This window comes from Oncorhynchus mykiss, chromosome 15 (genome assembly GCF_057628025.1).
Source record: "Oncorhynchus mykiss isolate SJ-2025 chromosome 15, ASM5762802v1, whole genome shotgun sequence".
In the NCBI taxonomy this organism is placed as follows: domain Eukaryota; kingdom Metazoa; phylum Chordata; class Actinopteri; order Salmoniformes; family Salmonidae; genus Oncorhynchus; species Oncorhynchus mykiss.
The window spans coordinates 62,249,608-62,267,626 of NC_143036.1; the positions used below are offsets into that span (position 1 = coordinate 62,249,608).

At 43.2% G+C, this 18,019-nt stretch overlaps 1 protein-coding gene across 44 annotated transcripts in view; it reads left to right on the top strand.

Moving 5' to 3' along the window:
- LOC110490454 (protein phosphatase 1 regulatory subunit 12A) overlaps positions 1–16,458 on the top strand; it is a 77,052-nt gene extending 60,594 nt beyond the window's left edge. For 37 of the 44 annotated variants that reach the window (XM_090200702.1, XM_090200660.1, XM_090200673.1 and 34 more), the window contains 8 exons: positions 324–389; positions 6,335–6,351; positions 6,643–6,763; positions 6,891–6,995; positions 7,119–7,166; positions 10,242–10,292; positions 11,294–11,505; positions 14,724–16,458. In XM_090200702.1, coding sequence (XP_090056828.1) covers positions 324–389; positions 6,335–6,351; positions 6,643–6,763; positions 6,891–6,995; positions 7,119–7,166; positions 10,242–10,292; positions 11,294–11,434 — 549 coding nt within the window. In that variant the 3' untranslated portion in view covers positions 11,435–11,505; positions 14,724–16,458. Of the gene's footprint in view, positions 1–323; positions 1,175–6,334; positions 6,352–6,642; positions 6,764–6,890; positions 6,996–7,118; positions 7,167–10,241; positions 10,293–11,293; positions 11,506–14,723 lie in introns of those variants that run through there. The other 7 variants (XM_090200665.1, XM_090200667.1, XM_090200706.1 and 4 more) reach the window with 2 other exon arrangements.
- Positions 16,459–18,019: the final 1,561 nt, after the last annotated feature.

Sequence of the window (18,019 nt, forward strand, 5' to 3'; positions counted from 1 at the left end):
GTAAAAAGCCATTTTATAGATTTAGCAGTACAACTACTCTCGATGTACTACACTGAAGTGCACCTCATGAAACACCTCTGGATTTAGCTGATTTGGGCGGCATCCCCGAGCTGACAAGGTAAAAAATCTGTTATTTCCCTGAGCAAGGCAGTTAAACCACTGTTCCCCGGTAGGCCGTCATTGTAAATAAGAATTTGTTTTTAAGAGACTTGCCTAGATAACAAAAAACAAAAAAATGGGGAATTGCAGCCAGGCTATGGATTTATTCTGAGGATAACTGTTCCGGGACTGTTCCTAACCTCCTTTCCCTCCTTGTATTCCAGAGTGATGACAATGACCCAGACCAGTCGGCGGACTCAGAGGAAGGCAGCATCAAGGGTGAACCTCAGGTAACCTCAGTCCACACAACCATGCAGAAATAAACCCGGAATAGTTGCTGTAAAGAGGTCATTGGAACGCAGGATGCAGTGACGCCCTCATTGGCACAAATTCAACAAATCTGATCAAACTAAGTGGATATTCCGTATTTTCTGTATTCATTTGAAACGGGCTCAAGGTGGTTACTAAAGTCTGATTTGAGATATATTTGGGTTTTTTCGCTGCATAACTTTTAGAAGTTGTCCTGTTTCACTTTTTGAAGAAGTGAATACTAAATGCTAACTCACATTTTGTATGAGATGGTTGCGTAGCTAGCATTCAGAAATTGGTCATGGGAAGTCAGTAGTTTAACTGAAAGGCATGTCTACATTAGTGTCTGTGTGTGTGTATGTCATGAACCCCATTGATTGACGATGACATGGACTTATATATTGTGCTTGACATCCTTACTAGTATTATGCTCAGATTTATACCTCAACATATTGTGAAATATACATAATAAACAATAGCCTAAATGTAGGCTGTTTTTGCTGGGGGGCAATGAGGATGTTCCAGATCTTTCCACTACTTGTTTCCATGGCATTGCCATTGTTTTGTCTGAGTTCCATTGACCTCTTTATCGCAACTGTGGTCCAACCTCCAGGCTGAGACCCAAACTAAAGGATGATTTAACTTTTAACCAACTAAACTTTGATGTCGGCACATACTGACTAATGAACACTATTGAGGAAAGACATGCTCATGTATTGGGAGACTGATAGTTTTGATTAAACACTTGCTCTTTAGTGATTGGCCAGTTTTTTTTCCCGTTTTTTTTCACCCCAATCAACTTTTTTTGCTCTCTTTTGTCTATAGTCACTGAGCAAGTGCCTCTGATTTTCCTTGATTTGGCCTATTTTGGCCAGCTTTGGTACTGTCCCTCTTTCTGATGACTTTGTGTTTAATGGTTCCTCCTTTCCTGTGATTGTCCTGTCGCTAAGGTGACCTCAAACGCAAAGCACTGCACCATAGTAAGTTCCAAAACAAGCCACTACACAAAGGAAATTTGTCTTGTTTATGTCAAAGGTTGAACGTACAGTTTTCACTATTAGGAAAACTATTCTGCGGATGGAGGAGAAAATATTCTGGACTAGTTACTTTTTTGGGCAGTAATGGTAAAAAAAATTTAAAGGTTTTATTTTTTCACATGCAGTGAAAAATCAGACATTCTGCCATCAGCCAGAACTTATTTTTAGTGGACATAACATCTCCCTGTAATAATAGATAAAGAACCCCCATAGAGTTCCTTTGTAGCTTTGGGAGAGGGGAAGGTTGGTGTGTGGGTTGGGTTGGGCCTCTTTGTATGTAAGGAGAGCAGCATTTTATTTATCTACAAAGGACTCATGCAGAAACTTCCTATGTCTACTGTATCATCATTGATTCAATTTATACTTGAAAATCACCAAACCCAGTCTCAGGCTTGGATGCTACTGGAGGCCCTTTCGGGTTCCAGAGTTGGGTAAAGCTGCTTTGTTCCACATAAAAGTTGCAAAAAAAAACAACTTACAGAGCTCTCTGAAATTAGATATTCTCATCCTCCTTGGTCAGTTTAGATGGATCTGTTAGATCTGTTTTAATACTTTTTGTATATTTTATCTGATGTATTTATGCAGAGTTCATCTGTATGAGACCTTAGTCTCGATGACTTTCTTGTCAAAATAAAGGTTCAATAATATGGAGTCTCCCTGGCTAAGTCTTCCTGTTTTGGAAGGGGTGTGTCCTGTGCAGTACTGCGTAGCAGACAGTGACGTGGCCAGGCACTTGGCTGCAGATGACGCACACAGTGGGAGGAGGGCAGCTGGACGGAGCAACCAGCCAGAAGCCAGCATATCTGTTGTTGAAGGCTGCACATTGGGGCCTGAACAGAACACCAAATAGGAAAGCATTCAGGAAGAGCTGCTCCCTCCTGGCAGAGTTGATTTGGCTTTCTCCCTGGGCTTGGAATTGCCTCACGATACGATGTCACGATACTTAGGGGCCGATACGATATGTATAGCGACTCTCCCGATTCTATGTGTATTGCGATTTGATGTTTCAAACTATTTTGTTCACTATATGTCTGGTACAGAGAGATGAGAGCGCATGAGAAAATAACTTTTGATCAGTCATTGGAAATAAAAGGGCTGAAAACATTTTGGCTCACCATTTAAGAAGATGGAGAACAAGCTATAGGATGAACAATACAAGAGTTTTGGTTCAGGTACAGTCAACTAACGTCACCTAGCAATCAGGGTTGAATATTTTCCTGGTATTTTACAAATGTTCCATCCTGAGAATAAATCACTTTTCTCCCGTGTAACCCGGTAGTTCCCCATCAAAACTGGAAGTGTCATTCAAAGCATATAAATAGGCCTATGTCTGGTTATGATTAGAGCTTTGATTTGAACATTCAAGCCTGATGCAACCTGAGCCTGATCAATGCTTATTATGAGCCCTACATTAAAGACAGGCCAAAATGATTGGGACGTTATCCAATACGTGCACATTACGCACGACCGGAACGCATAAAAGCATGCAGATGTAGCTATGCTATGGGTAAATAAATGGCACTAATCTTTTCAGTGTTAACTGTATTACTGTATTGTATGGACTGGCATTACACACCTTGTTCAAACCATGATAAAGCAGGGAGAGAACATGCGATTCTGGTGCAGCACGTTGTGGCCTACAAAGTTACAAGTATAGGCTAGCGAATTTGACCTTTTTTGTAAAAATTCCTCTGTTATTATCCTACCTATTTCTCTCTCAAGTGTTGCTTCATTCCTTCCTCGCATTCAACAGTTAAATGAAATACGTTGTCATAATTCTAAAGACATGCTTGAGTAATATAGGACTAGAATTAGATGCAGAAGGTGTTCACTTCTCCACGAGGTTTGAATGGTTTATGGGTCTGAATAAATTACTTATATAGTCTAGCACATTCGCGCTTTCAAACTACCCATGAGTTCTACTGGCTGCTGTATTTAACATTCAGCGAGCAAGAGTCTTGTGTCCCTCTTCGAGTAGTCTATTGTTATAAGAAATGCAACAACAACAAAAAATGTCCAGCAAGGTATTCTAGTCTAGCTGAGGAGACTTTGTTTAAAAAAACAGTCCAGCAAGTGGAGCACAGGTTTGCATATTGCGCAAGAGACAGTCTAAAAGTTAGACGCTTACTATGCATAACCCATCATTCATTACCAAAATATAAGGCTAATGCTGCATTGGATTTATTACTTGAGACTAGGCTAGGATATCTATAGATACAGTGGGGCAAAAAAAGTATTTAGTCAGCCACCAATTGTGCAAGTTCTCCCACTTAAAAAGATGAGGCCTGTAATTTTAATCATCGGTACACTTCAACTATGACAGACAATGAGAAAAAAAAATCCAGAAAATCATGTAGGTTTTTTAATGAATTTATTTGCAAATTATGGTGGAAAATAAGTATTTGGTTACCTACAAACAAGCAAGATTTCTGACTCTCGCAGACCTGTAACTTCTTCTTTAAGAGGCTCCTCTGTCCTCCACTCGTTACCTGTATTAATGGCACCTGTTTGAACTTGTTATCAGTATAAAAGACACCTGTCCACAACCTCAAACAGTCACACTCCAAACTCCACTATTGCCAAGACCAAAGAGCTGTCAAAGGACAACAGAAACTAAATTGTAGACCTGCACCAGGCTGGGAAGACTGAATCTGCAATAGGTAAGCAGCTTGGTTTGAAGAAATCAACTGTGAGAGCAATTATTAGGAAATGGAAGACATACAAGACCACTGATAATCTCCCTCGATCTGGGGCTCCACGCAAGATCTCACCCCGTGGGGTCAAAATGATCACAAGAACGGTGAGCAAAAATCCCAGAACCACACGGGGGGACCTTGTGAATGACCTGCAGAGAGCTGGGACCAGAAGTAACAAAGCCTACCATCACTAACACACTACTCCGCCAGGGACTCAAATCCTGCAGTGCCAGACGTGTCCCCCTGCTTAAGCCAGTACATGTCCAGGCCCGTCTGAAGTTTGCTAGAGAGCATTTGGATGAGCCAGAAGAAGATTGGGAGAATGTCAGATGAAACCAAAATATAACTTTTTGGTAAAAACTCAACTCGTTGTGTTTGGAGGACAAAGAATGCTGAGTTGCATCCAAATAACACCATACCTACTGTGAAGAATTGGGGTGGAAACATCATGCTTTGGGGCTGTTTTTCTGCAAAGGGACCAGGACGATTGATCCGTGTAAAGGAAAGAATGAATGGGGCCATGTATCGTGAGATTTTGAGTGAAAACCTCCTTCCATCAGCAAGGGCATTGAAGATGAAACGTGGCTGGGTCTTTCAGCATGACAATGATCCCAAACACACTGCCCGGGCAACGAAAGAGTGGCTTTGTAAGAAGCATTTCAAGGTCCTGGAGTGGCCTAGCCAGTCTCCAGATCTCAACCCCATAGAAAATCTTTGGAGGGAGTTGTTGAAAGTCCGTGTTGCCCAGCAACAGCCCTAAAACATCACTGCTCTAGAGGAGATCTGCATGGAGGAATGGGCCAAAATACCAGCAACAGTGTGTGGAAACCTTGTCAAGATTTACAGAAAACGTTTGACCTCTGTCATTGCCAACAAAGGGTATATAACAAAGTATTGAGAAACGTTTGTTATTGACCCAATACTTATTTTCCACCACCATTTCTAAATAAATTCATTAAAAATCCTACAATGATTTTCTGGATTTTTTTTCCTCATTTTGTCTGTCATAGTTGGTGTACCTATGATGAAAATTACAGGGCTCCTCTTTTTAAGTGAGAGAACTTGCACAATTGGTGGCTGACTAAATACTTTTTTGCCCCACTATAGATGTATATAGATTTAGATATATATATATATATATATATATGTGTGTGTGTGTGTGTGTGTGTTTTTTTTTTTTTAGATATCTCATCAATCTATCTTGGATGCAATTTGAATAGAATTGGAGGGCGCCCGCTCATGCATTGATGTAAAGCAACAAACGATATAGGAGTTTTAAAACGCTGCAATAAAAAATTAAATCTTTCCAATTGAAAAAAATAAGCCAGATGGAGATGTAAATTAAATTGCAGTGTGATGTAGATTTGAATTTGTCAAGATCTGCAAAATATATCACAACCTGAGAGAAGTAGGTTAAAACATACTTTGGTGTTTTTGTTAAGCAGTGTGTTTTTCTTTTCTGGAATTCAACCAGTTGTACATGTCAGTTTTCTTCCCCTTCACCATTTTAATCTCTGTAGCTAAGGTCTTAAAGATGTGCAGACACACAAGTGCTTTTCCTGGCATTTGGGCTTCTTCAGCTTCAGGAAGCCAACAGCAATTTGAACACTGCTGTAGGCTTGGCCCTCTGACCCCCATCCCGCCTGCTCTGAGGCACTCTGCTAGAGCCACGGGAGCTAGGAGAGGCTGGGGTTCAGGGGCAGCCCCTTAAGGCACTGGCAGGCTTGGCAGCCATTCAGGAATGTCGGGGGGCGGGGGGTGGGGGCTGTTGCAGTGCAGAGTGGTCAGGTGCTATGAGAAGGGAGAGAGGCTCGGCACTGAGGGGGTAGACACTGATTGGTCCAACATCTAGCCTTGTCAACTCTTTGCAAGTCAAGGAGGCAGACCTTTGTGAAGCCAAGGAAATGACTAACCTATCAGTACATTTAATTTAGTATTTACAAAAATAATGGACAAAAGAATGTGCTAGGAGAATAGAATGCCACCTTAAACATCCTGTTTTCAGTGTGATGCGGCAAGCATTCCCCAGCAGAACAACCGAAACCCTCAAATGCACTCTAATTGATCATCTACATTCCAGGCACTGCACTTGTCTAGACAACAGGAAAACTGCACTGCTCTGAATCTGTCATGTAGATTTGCTTGATGTAACATCGGGTAAAGACATTAAATCACTTCTGTTTTTCTTTTCAGAGTGACCGACTGTCCAGGTATGTGCCAAATTCAGTTTATTCTTCAGATCTTTCCAAATGGCACCCTATTCCCTATATAGTGCACTACTTTTGACAAGGGCCCATAGGGCTCAGTGCACTACTTTTGACCAATGTGGAGAATAGGGTGCCATTTGGGAATTCTACTACTTAACCTTCACTTGCGGGGCTTGTGCCACTTTGGACCAAATAAACTGTTGACAACCTGGTAGATGGCAGTGTAAATATTAGACATGGTCGATAAGATACTGTAACTGTAGAGCTAAGTATCAATGCTTTTATTCTCTTCAGGAATGAGAGCAGCACTTCCTCTTCCGACCGCTACGACCACTTGGGAAGCCGTGGCTACGGCGAGGGTCGCAGGTCATTCTCAAGCAGGCTGGACCGAGACGATAGCACTGACTACAAGAAGGTACTGGAGCTCCCAGACACTCACCCTCTACCTTAGTTAAAATCACACCAGACTCAATGACAACACCATAGAAATAGTAATACTTCCCTGTGAAGTTAGACTTTTTTCTGACTGTTTTTCCTCTCAGCTTTATGAGCAGATCCTAGCTGAGAATGAGAAGCTGAAGTCCCAGTTACGTGACACAGACCTGCAGCTGAATGACTTGAAGCTACAGCTGGAGAAGGCCACACAGGTGAGGCACTGTGGCCAGGCTGCGCTGTACAGTTGGGAAATTAGCATGTAGCATTAGGATCACTCATTGTGAATAAATAGGACTTCCACGCTAACTGGGTTATCGATGTTGCTTGTGTTACAGAGGCAGGAGCGCTTTGCAGACCGGTCGCAGCTTGAGATGGAGAAAAGGGTAATGATTTATTAAGTGTTATGTTTTTAACTTAATGAATAATTTTGCTCAACAAATGAATGAACTCACAAAAATGAGTTGTATGTATGAAAGGCACGTATAAATACAATTATTGTTATTGGTAATGGTAGTGGTTAACAGCATGGTAATCAATGCCAACTGGTTTATGTCTGAAGGTTACAAGCAGGCCCCAATTTCAGCTGGGTGGTATGGTCTTATAAACACCTGACTACTTTCTCCAGTCTACTGCCTCTCCTGCTGACTGGCTCACCATGCCCATATAGTTGGCTGGGGGCGTGCCACCCCACCCAAGCACGAGCTACCTACCTTCTCTCACGTGTTTTTGAACATTTTTAGCCAGTGTGTGTGTGGTCACTTCTCCAGGGTTGTTCTTTTTGCATAGTGTGTGATGGCGAGTATACATGATGGATTGTTTCAATGGAAATGTTATCTTCTGCATGTGCTTTTTGCCATTTTCTTGGCAAGTGTTCACTCACATCACCTTAACGACGGACACAAACATTTGTGGGTCAACTTCACGCCATATCTATTGATTTCAAAATAAAATACATTGTAAACATGAAAAATAAAGTTGAATTGTAAACATTGTATTTTCAAGGACGGGTGAAATAATGGATGTTGAAATCAAAAACCAATCAATTGAAAGCAAAATGTATAGAATTGTATACAAAAATAAGACATGCAACGAAAACGAATGCAAAAAATATTTTTCCGTGAAGCTTTCCCAGTAAACAATCATATTGAAATAGGTTTTGCCTACGCTCTTGCCTGCATGTACTACCTTTTTTTGTTACGCTACTCGTATCTTTGCTTTCACTGCCAGTCTTTTCGATTGCGAGTTTTGGCATTATTTTTCCGGTGAAGGGCGGGGTTTAGAGGGAGGCGTATTGGTCCGCTAGTTTTGGAGTGACGGTTCGTCCCAATCAATGAACATGATAGACAGGCTTTTTTTCTATTGCCTCCTTAAGTAGACAGTCTGACGTCACCTGGTTTTAGCTAACTTACTTCAACCTGTCAGTCACGGGTCAATAATTTACGGATATTAGACTCATGTCGGTCTAATGCATTTAATGACAAACCGTCTCACTACTTAGATAAACATTTACCTGTCGCGCAACGTTCGGTGCAGGTGTTGGTAACTAGTTCGGCATACACCTGCGCCGAACGTTGTGCGACAGGTAATTCATATGTTTATCTAAGTAGTAAGTTGGTAGGTAGATGGTTTGTTTGTCATAGTTTTGCTCTCGCTTTAACATTATTTGATTACACGTTTTGGTTTTTCTTTTGATGTCTTGTTGGGTTTTTGATTTCAACAGCCATTATTTCAACCGTCCTCAAGTATGTTTACATTCTCAACTTTATTTTAAGTTCACGATTGATTATATTTTACACATATGGCGTGAAATTGTCCCCATAGAAACAGCACCTTAACGACTGACCCAAACATCTCCTTAACGACAACGGGCACATGCAGTTCGCATGGTGGCCAAGAAAAAAAATTTATCCTGAACTCCCAACATATTGCATGAGTGATTTACTCATACCCTATTCTATTGCTTTAGTCTGCTTAAAGTCCATGTTGTCACTGGATTTTTAGATGGCCTTCCCCTGGCATTCCTTAGTCAGCATACCTCCAGACCTTCACAGCTTGGGTCTGCCATTGTATTGTATTGTGCCTGCCAGTATAGCTGACCATTACCCATGTGTCATTTCATTAACTTGTCATGTTTAGATAACCACATCAGGAGAAGATGGGACATGCAGCACTAAACATGTTAGGTCTTTTAGATTAGTCTCCATGGTTCTGGCTTTGACATGCTTCACAGTCGTGTGTGTGTGTACCTCACCCACTCTCCTCTCGCCTCTCTTCATGTTGCTCCTCAACCTGCATCTGTTATCTGACGTTCACACCTCCTCTCCACCGTCACTGGCTATAACTGCAGCTAGGTTTTACTATCAGACCGTGTCAATTTAGATGTAGTCTTTTTTTAGTCTTAAAATACCTTTTTAGGCTTAGTCACATTTTAGCCACATGGTGCTTTTTTTTAAAATAAATAATACGTAGGCTACCTCTAACATTGATTATTGTGGCAGATTGTAACTAATGCCAGCCATAATTAACCATAAGCTATTAAGCCTTGGCTACCGGTTAAACCATTTACAACTGATTTTCTCCCCATCATAAGTGGTTTCTTGAAAAGGGGAGAATTTGAGCTTTCCAGAAATGTCAGAAGTTTTACCGTACTCCTAATATTCAACATAGCATTCGTTTCTCCCACAGGAAAAAAGCAACCACTTGTGTTTGAGCACCGTGGCTCGTCAGCAGGGAAAAGGGGAAAATAGAGGTTCTGATGTGATCAAAGCAAAAATAGCCAACATGAAATTGAGTAAACATTACTGTTTCTAGTTGAGTTTAGTTAAAAGTCAAGTGTTCTGGCACTTGGCTTCACATCAGTTCAAAATATTGACGAGTGATTGAAGTGACCTGGGTAGCTGAGTGGGAGGAGAGCTGGGTAGATCAGCTCAATCAGACTGTGCAACTGAAATGTCAATTCTACAAACAAACAAGTCCAATCCTCAGCATGTATGCATGCAGAATATTTAATGCAGTCCTCTCTTTGGCAGAATTAACGTCTTTCATGTTCCGCGGTCTGCAGCTGATTAAGCTGATCTGTCCAGCTCTCCCACACAGCTCCAGGTGGTCACTTCAGTCACTCGTTGACCTATTGAATTGATGCGAAGCCAGGTGACACGAATGTTGCAGCATTTGCGCCGTGGTCCGCATGCCATGTCAAATTAAATGTACATTTGAGTCACATTTTTGTTGACTAAAATGACAAGTAAATTGTAATAGTTATCGTTTTTCCCCTCGAGTCTCGTTTTAGTCAGGAAAAATAGGGTGTTACAGCCGAGCTGAGGTGTGAGGTAACATAACTGAAGCAGTTTGTGGGAGCCTGTATGCGGTGGTTGTCTTGCGTGTTTTTTTTTTTCTCTATGCTCGTCTCCCTCTTCTTTAAACCCGGGGTTAACATCTGTTTGTCCCCCTCCCTGCAGGAAAGAAGAGCTCTAGAAAGGAAGATCTCTGATATGGAGGAGGAACTTAAGGTACTGTCTCATGTGACTGGGCCCTCGGGATGTATGTAGTTGGCTGTATGGCCCTATTTGTGTGTAGGGCACCAGAAGGTTGTGACTGACATAATTACATATTGCCCCTTTAAGATCAGGAACAGCAGTCAATATTCTGTTGTTAAACACACTGTAAACTTTAGCTGGACCACTACTGTACTAGATTAGTATGCCCTGCTGAAATGTATTGCTGAACAGTTACTATACAGGTTCGCGTTTTTGCACAAAGACTGCTATTTTTCTCTCTGCCACAGGCCCAATGTGAGGAGGGCTGGAGGCAATTCAATGTCCCGTTTTGATAAACTCTGTTGCTGTGAATTATAGCACAGTAGTTATATAACCTAACAATCCTAACCGACAGTCAGCATAGTGCTGTTGTCAGTGTTTGATTTGAGCCCCCAGTATATCCTGTGTGTATTCTGAATGTGTGTGTGCAGTATTTGTCACATTCTGGGATGCTCTATATAATCTATGGTGACGTAACTCATATGCCCTTCTAACTAAGTAGATGTGAGATTGGATGTTTTCAGAAATGGGGCAACAAAATCCATTATGCCAGAGTCAGCAAGTTTTCTTCCTTCTTCCCAGCACTGCCATAATGAAGTGATTATTTCTAGGTCATAGGCAGCCCAGCGACCATATCTGTCTTCCTCTCTCTCTAGTCTACTCTGCTACTGTCGATTGCAATCTCTCCTACATGCCAGCCTGCCTGGAAAGCACTTGTCATTCCTCCAGTTCCAAACTCTGTCCCATTTTTCCTAACAATCTCCTTTTTCTGTTTTGTCTTCTCTTTGCCCCTCTTCTTATCCTCTCTATAATTTGTATTGCCCCCCCCCCCCCTTGTCTTCCATTATTTCTCTCCCTTCTGGTACTCTCCCATCTCCCCCTTTTTTTTCTCTGCCCTCTGCTGGTTTGACCCTTTCTCTCGCTCTTTCTCTCACTCTCTCTCCCCCTCTCTCTGTGTTGTGGTTTTCCTGCAGAACCTCCCAGAGGTAAAGCAGGTTCAGGCCCTGCGTCAGGTCAAGGAGCGGCTGCAGGCAGAGAACAGGGCCCTGGCCCGCGTGGTGGTCAAGCTCTCCCAGTCAGCCTGCAGCCAGCTGCCCCCCTCCGTGGACCTGTAGCCCTGCCCAACCGCTCCCCCTCACCCTCCCTTCTCATGCTCCATTTGTGCTCCGACCTCACCCATAGACAGGCAGGTCGCCCCCCCCCCCGCCCAACTACAAGGTTATCTCCTCCCCCCTGAGACTGACTCCCCCTACCTCCCCAGACCTCTCTGGTTTTCATATTGGGGAGTGTGTTTTGACTGGGCACTTTCATTTACAGTACCTATTATAGTTCACAGTAAAGTTAAATGTTATTTTCAGTCAGGCAAGTAACAATTCAGGTGGTAATTTTCATATACGCATATACACTGCTCAAAAAAATAAAGGGAACACTAAAATAAAACATCCTAGTTCTGAATGAATGAAATATTCTTATTAAATACTTTTTTCTTTACATAGTTGAATGTGCTGACAACAATCACACAAATTATCAATGGAAATCAAATTTATCAACCCATGGAGGTCTGGATTTGGAGTCACACTCAAAATTAAAGTGGGAAAACCACACTACAGGCGGATCCAACTTTGATGTAATGTCCTTAAAACAAGTCAAAATGAGGCTCAGTAGTGTGTGTGGCCTCCACGTGCCTGTATGACCTCCCTACAACGCCTGGGCATGCTCCTGATGAGGTGGCAGATGGTCTCCTGATGGATCTCCTCCCAGACCTGGACTAAAGCATGCGCCAACTCCTGGACAGTCTGTGGTGCAACGTGGCATTGATGGATGGAGCGAGACATGATGTCACAGATGTGCTCAATTGGATTCAGGTCTGGGGAACGGGCGGGCCGGTCCATAGCATCAATGCCTTCCTCTTGCAGGAACTGCTGACACACTCCAGCTAGCATTGTCTTGCATTAGGAGGAACCCAGGGCCAACCGCACCAGCATATAGTCTGAGGATCTCATCTCGGTACCTAATGGCAGTCAGGCTACCTCTGGTGAGCACATGGAGGGCTGTGCGGCCCCCCTAAAGAAATGCCACCCCACACCATGACTGACCCACCGCCAAACCGGTCATGCTGGAGGATGTTGCAGGCAGCAGAACGTTCTCCACGGCGTCTCCAGACTCTGTCACGTGCTCAGTGTGAACCTGCTTTCATCTGTGAAGAGCACAGGGCGCCAGTGGCTAATTTGCCAATCTTGGTGTTCTCTGGCAAATGCCAAGCATCCTGCACGGTGTTGGGCTGTAAGCACAACCCCCACCTGTGGACGTCGGGCCCTCATACCACCCCCATGGAGTCTGTTTCTGACCGTTTGAGCAGACACATGCACATTTGTGGCCTGCTGGAGGTCATTTTGCAGGGCTCTGGCAGTGCTCCTCCTTGCACAAAGGCGGAGGTAGCGGTCCTGCTGCTGGGTTGTTGGCCTCCTCCACGTCTCCTGATGTACTGGCCTGTCTCCTGGTAGCGCCTCCATGCTCTGGACACTACGCTGACAGACACAGCAAACCTTCTTGCCACAGCTCGCATTGATGTGCCATCCTGGATGAGCTGCACTACCTGAGCCACTTGTGTGGGTTGTAGACTCCGTCTCATGCTACCACTAGGGTGAAAGCACCGCCAGCATTCAAAAGTGACCAAAACATCAGCCAGGAAGCATAGGAACTGAGAAGTGGTCTGTGGTCACCACCTGCAGAACCACTCCTTTATTGGGGGTGTCTTGCTAATTGCCAATACATTTCCACCTGTTGTCTATTCCATTTGCACAACAGCATGTGAAATGTATTGTCAATCAGTGTTGCTTCCTAAGTGGACAGTTTGATTTCACAGAAGTGTGATTGACTTGGAGTTACATTGTGTTAAGTGTTCCCTTTATTTTTTTGAGCAGTGTACTTTGTTAGTGCAGCACCTGAAGTTTAAATATTGGACTACATGATTAGATCTTCATGCAGTTGATTTTACTATATATTTTGATGTACTGTAAAGGAGAGTGCCCCATTTTGTACTTTCCCCCCAGTGTGCAGTCTTGAAGTCTTATCAAGGAGTGCCGTTGTTTCGTTCCGCTTGTTTCTGGCTTTGCATGACGTGGCTTTCTTTTTGCGTCAAATGGCGGACTTTTTTTTTTATGGAGGACGAACACATTTCCTTTCCCCTCAGTGTCTCTCTCCAGTCCTACCCCCCATTTCAGTTGACTCTTACAGATGGCATCAACCCAGCTTTGAGACCGGGTCACCCCAATACTGCAGGTTTACACTTGGTCTTATTTCATTTCCCAGTGACCTAGACATATTAATTTGGCTCTTGCTCATGATTTCAATTTCCATTACATGCCATAAGAAGCTCAGGTTGGTTGATTGCCATCTGTAATAAAATGCCTTTATAGTTTTGTGGTGGACAGTTACTTTTTACTCTTGATCTCCCTGAATGTTCAGTTGTTCCAAGAGTGACTGGGCAATCTGCCATGGTTCTTCTGCCCCAGGCAATGCTGTACTGCATGGCTTCAGGAATCTGCTTAGCCCAGTATGGTTTTAGTTGATATTGAGGGAATTACACCTGTAAGGGATAATCTTGTGACTGATTGTGATTAGTAATATTTTAATTTGTCAAACAAACTGGGTTGTATTTCCACAACATTTGGGCATCACACTGAACATTGTGTTGATAAATAGTTAAAGCAGTAGGATATTCCTTATTCAGATACCTAAATGAGTGGCATAGGGCTTTTATTAAGTCATTTTATTCTTTCACTTTCAGACTAAACTCACAAACCGTGACCAAGATGACAGGCAGTGGTGTAGTTATGTTAGTGAATAACGTAACTACTCTCATTGTATTAAGGCAGATGTAGCAATGCAAATATTTTCTAATACCAGTTTGGAAATTTGGTTCAGGGCAGAAATGGGTATTGGGTGGGTATTGACTGTGAGATGGTGTTAGCTTTACACGTGGTAAGTCTACCTCACGAAGACACAGGAAAAAAAACAAACGATTGCAAAGGCATTATTTGATGCTGCAGCAGTTTGTTGCTCATGCATTTTTTTTGCCCCTGTATGCTTCAAATAAAGGAGCACTGTTTGTGCTGCCAGGATTTGTGCAGGTTATTTGAAGAGTATGTTTTCCTGGGCGACAGTGGAGCCGCGTCTCCTGTTCTGCATGGCTATTTAGCAGAGACTTTTGACCGGAGCGTGCTTGCTCCATCTCAGCTAAGAAAATAAATGACAAAGGGGGGGAAAAAATGGTTGACTGTGGCTCGTCAAAGATGCTGATGACACACTCTGCAATTAACGGTTTCTAGAACTGGGCTGGCTGACTGGTAAACCTCAACGTGTCTCTAAGCCCGTTTCCCTCTCTCTTTTGTTCTCTTCCAGACGCTACCAGACTTGAAAGCAGACAACCAGAGACTAAAGGATGAGAACGGAGCTCTTATTCGAGTCATTAGCAAGCTTTCCAAGTAGAACATACACCCCCCCCCCCCCCCCCCCCCGGCCCCCCTCCTCCGCCCGCCCACTCCTCCATGGCAGTGACTAATGGACTTGCAACTTTTAGGTATTAATTGCAAGAGACATCAGCATCAAGAAGACTCCTTCTCCCCTCAGCCCTCCTATCCCTCTCTCCTCTACCACCACATCCTCCATGTCCTCCCTCTCTCCATTAGGTTATTCTACACTTCAACCTGTGGCTGCTCTCCAGATAGAACCACTGAGTTTACATTAGCAGAGGATAGGGGTTGTGAACGGCATGTATAAGCGTTTGCGGGCGGGGAAGCCTCAACTATTTAACCAATAAGCCTTAGTTGTACATAAAACACTTGTATCGATCTCTCGGCTGTCACAGAAGGACAGTTATTTCACACCTGATTTTATTTGTGCCACAAACTCTTATTTGATCTTTTTGTTTCCATTTCCTGTTTGTTTCTCGACCTACATACAAAGGTTGTGCGATGTGTAGTTGTCCTGTTCTTTCTGACCCCCTCTCCCCCAGAAGTCCTCCCCCTGTTTTTGGATGCTCTGTCTCACAGCAGAAGACTTCCCAGTGGTACCCCCTGTCTTAGTGCATGCAACCCCTCCCCCCGACACACACCACACAAGCACACGCGCACACACCTCTATCCACGCCACTCACCCCCTTTCCATTTCTGTACCTTTGTGTGTCTCCCTCAGAGGTAAATGGAATTATCGCTTTACAGAACAGGTGGACTTGGTGGAATTTAAGCTTTCACTGTATGTGCAATATGCATTTATTTCTAATAAAAATGCTTTAATGATGAGTCCATCACTAGTAGGATTTTCACTCCTCCTCCATCTTTCCATCGCTCACCCCTTTCACCGACCCTCTCCCCTCTTTTCTTTAAGGTTGTAGTGTAGGCGTTGGTTTATACTCTGTATTTCTCACTTCGTTTTAGCAGGTACTGAGTGATGCTGTATATACCTGTATGTATCGTTTGAGACCAGCACATGGCATGCATTTATGATTCCCGTCTGTTACTATTAAAAATATACAAACTCCAGAGGACAAAAAAAGTGTGTTTTTAACTATTTTCTTCATTTATAGTCTGAAGACATTGGATTACAATCGTGCCTCTCTCTCTTAAAGGGAATGGCTGGCAGTGTTCAGTGCTTTGTCTTTCCAGTTTTAAGTGTTCACGGTAATTGAGATACGAATAATATAATTGCTTCACTACATTTCACACATTGTATTCAGTATCTTTGGACGAGTGCTGTTCATTTTTTATTTCAGTTTAAGCTGTAGTATTAGCCAAGGTGTTGTCACTAAAAGATCTTAGGTATTGCTAACCCAGTCTTTTTTACAATGTCTACATGCACTGTCAATGCCATGTGAGGAGTATTTCATGTCAGCCACCATCAAAGTCCCTGCATCAAACACGTTTTATGCATTTCAGTGGCCTTTTTAAGGATACTGTAGCAAAGAAAACGTTGCTGTAGTTGGACTGTTGGCCATCTCCTCTTTTGGTTTACATTTTTGCTGTTTTTCCTTTTTAAATTTCCCATCTTGTAAAATAGGCGTGTGGCTTCATACATGCGAGCTGTGCTGTGACTACCAACCACTGAAGAGTTCATTCAAAATAAACTTGTACATTGTGAAGCCCTTGTTGCTTATTTTATTGTCATTCATTACATTGTGCACTTGAAGGTGACTTTATAGCCCTTCAGGGATGCTAACCAGTCACTGGTCTGTGAATAGTTTGTCTTGACCTCTTTCTGCAGCGATACCTCATTAGCACAGCAGAATCATGCTACGAGAATGGTTTTTGGGGTTATCTCAGCTGTGTTATAGACGTCCCCAACTCCCAACCACTGGCTAAAGCTGTGAAAGATGTTGATGTCTCAACTACCTGTATTTTATTTAGGACAAACGAGTGTACATGTTTTTAGAAATGATGAGGTCTACTCATTCATGTCTCCCAATAATGTTCAAGTTTGTTTTAACCCACATAGAATGGAAACACCCAGCTCAGCCGGGGAGAGCCCAACAACCATGCTCCTCTAGGCCTACATCCACCACCTCAGGTCAGTTTGTTTCACCTGCAATAACAGGGATGTGATTTAGATCCATGTCAACCATGGGTTAGTTTCTCCTGGCCCATAGATTACTTTCAGAGGGGGGAACAATCTAACCTCGTCCCCAGGGCTGTTACGCAAATAATCGTGGCATAGCAACGATTCAAAGTGGGAGTGACTACACTGAGTGAAATATTTAATTGAATGTTTGCGAATCACACGATTGTGAGGCACGGGGAGGGTTAGGGGTGTGATTTGTTGCTGTCAAATAAATGTAAGTACATAAAGTATTTGCCTTCCACAGCACTGTATCACAGCACAGTATTTAAGAACAAATTGTAGCCCCAGGAAGGCTTTACTGTGATCTCTGTAGGCGATGCTGGCAGCAGCCAAGGCGGTCAGACCTAACCTGTATGTGATAGTCTGGTCAGAGGCGATGCCGGGGAACCCCCCCCCCCCTCCTTTTTGCCAAGATAACAGCCTGCAAGTTGTCAGAAGTGCTCCACAGGTATATTGGCCCATGTTGAATCTGATGCTTCCCACAGTTGTCAAGTTGGCTGGATGTCCTTTGGGTGGTGAACCTTTCTTCATACACACGGGAAACAGTTGAGGGTTAAAAACCTAGCTGTGTTGCAGTTCTTGACATGTACCTGGCATACCTATCATACCTTGTTCAAAGGCACTTAAAGCGGGTGTTCTTAATGTTTTGTATATTAAGTGTATATTATCACCAGACTACCTTTGCACATTCATTTAAATATAAATAGATTTTGTTTCTACATTTCCCAACACCCCTTTTATTGGGCCAATTCCCACCATTAACCTGTTTGTTGCCTGGTAATTGACACGTCACCCTCCGCTCTGTCGTTTTCCTATTTACTCTCTCTTGTCCAGCCTGTACCCCTTCGCTCTCCCTCGCCTCCTCTCTTGTCCAGCCTGTACCCCTTCTCTCTCCCTTGCATCCTCTCGTCTCATATCTATATCCTCTTCTTTTCATCTCTCTCTCCAATCTCACTCTTCCTCCATTCCCCAACATTGCCCATGTTGCATTGTTGTCCCTGGCCTGTGTGTGTGTGTGGTGTGGCTGTATGTAGTACATGCTGGACAGAACTCGCTAGCTGAAGCCGGACCTGTATATAGTGGCT